General features: G+C 40.9%; 1 protein-coding gene across 2 annotated transcripts in view; it reads right to left on the minus strand.

The window, feature by feature from the left end:
• The window catches only part of RDH11 (retinol dehydrogenase 11), a 20,746-nt gene that overhangs the window by 4,508 nt on the left and 10,260 nt on the right, over positions 1-5,978 (minus strand). Inside the window, exons 6-7 of one of the 2 annotated variants that reach the window (XR_001817144.2) lie at positions 3,407-3,596; positions 2,679-2,768 (exon numbers count right to left, since the gene is read on the minus strand). Coding sequence is in view for 1 of the 2 variants with exons in the window: in XM_017500896.2 (XP_017356385.1) it covers positions 3,407-3,596 (190 nt within the window). In the remaining variant the exon portion in view is untranslated. The remainder of the gene's footprint in view (positions 1-2,678; positions 2,769-3,406; positions 3,597-5,978) is intronic. The other variant, XM_017500896.2, reaches the window with a different exon arrangement.

Raw genomic sequence — 5,978 nt, forward strand, 5'->3', positions numbered from 1 at the left:
AAAAAAAAAAAAAAAAAAGTTCAAAATAGATTACAGACCTATATAATGCTAGAACTATAAAACTATTAGAAGAAAACATAGTAGTTGCTATGGTTTGAATGTATCCCTTAAAAAACCACATGTTGGAAACTTAATCCCTCTGCCCTTGTGAACAGATTAATTGATTAATAAAGGCTCTGCCCTCATATATAGATTGTCACTATCGTGAAAGTGGGCTTGTTCTTGCTTGCCCTCTCACCATGTGATGCTCTCTGCCATGTTATGACACAGCAAGAAGGCCCCAACCAGATGCCAAGCACCATGTTCTTAGACTTCTCAGCCTCCAGAACCATGAGCTAAGTAAATTTCTTTGTAACTTACCCAGTCTGTGGTATTCTGTTACAGTAACAGAAAACCGTCTTTACTAAAGACAGTAGTACATCTTTGTGACCTTGGGTAAGGCAATGATTTCTTAGATACAAGTGCACAAGTGACAAAAAACATAAACTGGACTTCATCAAAATTTAAGACTTTCATATTTCAAAAGACACCATTAAGAAAGTTAAAAGACAACCCACAGAATGAGAGAATATTTGCAAATTATGTATCTGACAAGGAACTTGTATGCAGACTATTAAGAACTCTTGCAACTCAACAATAAAAAGACAATTATCCAACTTAAAAATGGGCAAAGGACTTGATAGACATTTCCCCAACAAAGATACAAGTGAACAAAAAAGCACATGAAAAAATGTTCAACATCATTAGTAGGAAAATGAAAATAAAAACAAGATATTCCTTCATACTCATTAGGATAGCTAAACTCAAAAGGAGAGACAATAACAAGTGCTGTTAAGGACATGAAGTAATTAGAACACTCATACACTGCTGGTGGGAATGTAAAATGGTGCAGTCACTTTGGAAAAATTTGGCAGTTCCTCAGCAGTTAAACACAGTTACCATATAACCCAGAAATTCTACTTCTATGTACCCAAGAGAAATGTCCACACAAAAATTTCTACACAAATGGTCACAACAGTATTATTCAAATACTAAAAAGTGCAAACCCAAATGCCCATCACCTGATAAATGAATAAATAAGATGTGGCAAATCTATGCAATGAAATGTTATGCAGCAATCAAAAGAAATTAAGTACTGACACATGCTTTGGCATGGATGAACCTTGATAACATTAGGTTAAGTAAAAGAAGTCAGTCACAAAAGGCCATATATCATATGATTTCATTTGTAGGAAATGTCCAATATTGGCAAATTCTTAGAGACATAAAGCAGATTAGTGGTTGCAGGCAGAAAGAAGAGCCAGTGCAAAAATCTTAAGGCTTCAATCAAAACAGACTTGTATATTCATTTCTTGATGGTGGTCCACATGGCTGCTATTGGATCTTCAAAATGAATTAAGAATCCACAGCACAAGAAAGGCTCTTCAAAAGTCAATTCAATAGTAAGTTATGGATTTATAGCTGACTTTCTTTAAATTACTCAGTCAAAACCAAGATAAAGGGTTTTTGTTGTTGTTATTTTCTTAAAATCTCCAGGGAAGAAGAATCCAGTCACTCTTGGGAAATCAATCCAGTGTGCTACACAAAGCTATCTTCTTATACTTCAGAACCACATTTCCAACTATCTGCTATACATTCTACTTGCATGCCTTATAGATAATACTCAACATGTACAGAGCCAGGTTTATTACACAGTGAACAACTGTTACTCTTTGGCTGAACATTCTACTTTCTTTTGGCCACAGCAACCTGATTTCCTTCTGCAGAATTGCCTTTTCCCCTCAATATAGTTTGAAGAGAACATTAATAAAGTGGCCGTCTTCCTCTAATCAAAGAGTGAAAATGAAGGGATGGGAGAAAGAAGAATGCTTCTTCATTCTTCCTCCCCAGAGAGTGGATGTCCAATGCTTCTTCCCCAGAGAGTGGATGGTAAGCAACAAAACCTAAAGACTAAAGATAGCTGGCATTCACTCACCCTGGTAGCAGTGCCCCAGCTACCTGACTGCCACTCTGTTCTTAGCCTGTCTCTTCAGACTTCCCTTTCAACCTAGGGGTCCCTCCTCTCCCTACTAACATTTTAATAAACTTCCTTCTTGCTTAAGCTAGCCAAAGTCCATTTCCACTGCTTTGGAATCCAAGCATCCTAAGTTCCACACTACTTTTCCGTGTCTGCTGTCTTAGTTAATATCATCATCAACCTCAGTCAGGCTTGAAATTCAGGTTAGCAAATCCTTCTACCATCCCCTCATTTAACTCACCATCCAGTGATAAAAATTCTGCTGCTTCAGGGCCTCTTTTGCATTACCATTCCTTTCATTCCAACTTTTGGGAACTCTCACTCTTACTAGAAACAAAGTTTCTAAAGCACAGACCAGATTATGTCTTTCTACTGAAACAACTTCTGGGGCTCCTCCACAAGGCTGGCATTATAGGCCGTTCATAATCTGTCTCCCTTTCTTTCCAATCTTAATGCTATTTTCAGCTTCTTTCCTAAATTTTAACAATAACCTGAAGTAGAGGTAAAAATGTTAAAATTTTGATCTTACGTGATGCCTGAAATAATATGGAAGAAAAAAAATACAGAAAAGCATAGAGAATGGGGATAGGACAGAAACGGCCATGAGTTAATGGTAGCTGAGGCTCTGTTATATGCAGGTTCAGTGCACGATTTTACCTACCCCTGTGTTATGTTCAAAGTTCTCTACATTTACATCATTTAAAAAGCCTTCACTTATTCAAGAAGGGAGTCCATAGGTAGTATTTCAATCCTGAAGACAATAGAGAAATACACATTCAAATTCTTTTTTTTTTTTTGAGGCGGAGTTTCACTCTTGTTGTCCAGTCTGGAGTGCAATGGTACCATCTCAGCTCACTGCAACCTCCGCCTCCCGGGTTCAAGTGATTCTCCTACCTCAGCCTACCAAGTTGCTGGGACTACAGGTATGTGCCACCACACCGGGCTAATTTTGTATTTTTAGTAGAGACAGGGTTTCTCCACGTTGGTCAGGCTGGTCTCGAAATCCTGACCTCAGGTGATACGCCCACCTCGGCCTCCCAAAGCGCTGGGATTACAGGTGTGAGCCACTGCAACCCGCCTCAAATTCTTTTAAATGTAAAACAATAGAACTAGGAATCCAAAAAAGAAAACTGGACTGATATAACAAAGATAGGAAGAAAACAAACAGAATACATAATTATCAATATAAAAGCATAAGTAAAATAAAATGGTAGCAGTTATCACAAAAAAATGAGTCAAATTCCCCTATTAAAAGGTAAAAACTCTAGAGTTAAAAGACAAAAGCTATATTAGACAATGCGCTTTTTAAAAAGGGTATACCAGACAAATCCAAATAATATCTCCTTTGAGAAATAAAATCTCATCTTCAAAAAGAGATAACATTCATACCTGAAATGACTTCCATTTAGAATCTCAAGACCTTCTGTTAAGGCACAGTACAGGCTGGTCTGGGCTCCCTGCTGAGGAGTCTTGATGAAAAAGGAGAAAAGCCACCACATCCAATTCATGAAGGATGAGTGCCGAATCAGTTCAGTTTGGACTGTGCCAGGGTGTACAGAATACGTCGTAACGCCAGAGCCTGGTTGGGGGTGGCACAAAGAGAGGGGAAGACAAGCCTTGATTTTGCAGAATGGCCCAAAACAGCAAAGGATGTAAACAAATATGTAACCTTCACACATAGACTCTTTGCCCATGGTGACATCAGAAGTACTGCTTACAGTAATTTATACTTACATCTCACAGATCTAAGAAGGCTCTAGAGTAGGCAGTGCTAAGGACCTCTGTGTATTTGCGACTGGAAACTTCCCTGTCAGGAATCAGCAGAGCTAAGACTCATCCTCTCAGCAGCACTTAACATTGTTGACCACCCCTTCTTTTTTTCTTTTTTAGAAATGGGGTCTCCCTATGTTGACCAGGCTGGTCTTGAACTCCTGGCCTCAAGCAATCTTCCCACCTTGCAGGCATGAGCCACCACACCCAATGCATCTCCCTCCCTCCCTCACTTCCCTTCCTTCCTTCTCTCCCTCTCTCTTTCTTTCTCCAGAGTTAGATCTGTAGTGAACACATCTTTTTTTTATTTTTTGAGCCAGAGTCTCACTCTGTTGCCCAGGCTGGAGTGCAGTGCTAAGATCTTGGCTCACTGTAACCTCTACCTCCCAGGTTCAAGCAATTTTCCTGCCTCAGCCTCCCAAGTAGCTGGGACTACAGGTGTATGCCACTATGCCCGACTAATTTTTGTATTTTTAGCAGAGACAGAGTTTCATCATGTAGGCCAGGCTGGTCTCGAACTCCTGACCTCAAATGATCTGCCCACCTTGGCCTCCCCAAGTGCTGGGATTACAGGCACCCATCTCCACGCTGGACTAATTTTTGTATTTTTAGCAGAGACAGAGTTTCATCATGTAGGCCAGGCTGGTCTCGAACTCCTGACCTCAAATGATCTGCCCACCTTGGCCTCCCAAAGTGCTGGGATTACAGGCACCCATCTGCTTCTTAAAGTCTTCTTTTTCACTAGCTTCCATGGGCCTACACCGCTTCTGGTTTTCCTAACCTTTCTGGCTGCTCTATCTCCGTTTTCTGGACCAGTTCATCATCATCTATGCAAACAGTAAATGTTGGAGTTCTCATGGCTCACCGGACTCCCTCTCCATAATTCTACAGTGCTCACATTTTGTCCACAGCCCAAATTCCTCCTCTGAACAGCAGACACACTGGGTGTCAACACAATGTGGTGGTTATGGGCATGGACTTTGCAGACAGGCTGCCCAGTTTCAAATCCTGGCTGCACTCATTAGCTGTGTAACCTTGGGCAAGTTCCCTTTTGTGACTCATTTCTTCATCCCTAAAGTGGGAATAATCATAATACCTACACCTCACAGGGTTGTTCTGAGGATTAAATGAGTTCATATATGTTAAAGATCTTAGAAGAGTGCCTGATGCGGCCAGGTGTGGTGGCTTCCCCTGTAATCCTAGCACTTTCGGAGGCCAAGACAGGGGAATTGCTCGAGCTCAGGAGTTCTAGACCAGCGTAGGCAACATGGTGAAACCCCGTCTCTACTAAAATATAAAAAATTAGCCAGGCGTGGCAGCATGTGCCTGTAATCTCAGCTATTCGGGAAGCTGAGGCAGGAGAATCACTTCAACCCAGGAAGCAGAGGTTGGAGTGAGCCGATATCATGCCACTCCCCTCCAGCCTAGGTGACAGAGCGAGACTCAATCTCAAAAAACAAAAAAAACAAAACAAAACAAAACAAAAAATGAGTGCCTGATGCATAGTAACCACTAAATGACACTTTTCCACATGGAATTTCAGGCCCCCAATCCTTTATTAAAAACGCAGGGGCCAGACATACTTCAATTTTTTCCTGATTGTAGAGTAATATGAAATGCATACATATACTGCCTATTATCTAATCTCCCTAGGACAGGAGATGTTTTGCTGCCAAATGAGTTTTGGTGTAAAGCTTATGAAGAAACAGAATTTTTCAGGTCTTTGTGGACTGACAACTACAGACAGCACTGTGAGTATGTATTATTCCCAAGTGCCTACTCTACCCATAGTAACACGGACTCAGAGGTCCCAAATTGATTTCTACTTTTAAAGCCAAACCCAGTTCTTGCAGTGTTCCCGACATGCCCAGTCAGGCAAAAGGGTTCTTGATGAATGCCCACTTAAAGCATGCATCTCCAGTCAACAAGCTCTGTGGTTTTTCTACCTTAAATACCTTTCAGGAGTGTCTACTACCCTCCATCTCTACCACCTAGTCCAAACTACTCTGATTTCTTGCCTCTGCTGATGAAATCAACTGCTGCAACCTCTCTTACCCCCATGTTGAAAGGCTTTAATTTAATTTAATTTTATTTAATTTTATTTATTTATTTTTTTGAGACAGAGTTTTGCTCTTGTTACCCAGGCTGGAGTGCAATGGCGCGATCTCGGCTCACCGCAACCTCCGCCTCC

Source organism: Cebus imitator, unplaced genomic scaffold (genome assembly GCF_001604975.1).
Source record: "Cebus imitator isolate Cc_AM_T3 unplaced genomic scaffold, Cebus_imitator-1.0 Scaffold13, whole genome shotgun sequence".
NCBI lineage: Eukaryota > Metazoa > Chordata > Mammalia > Primates > Cebidae > Cebus > Cebus imitator.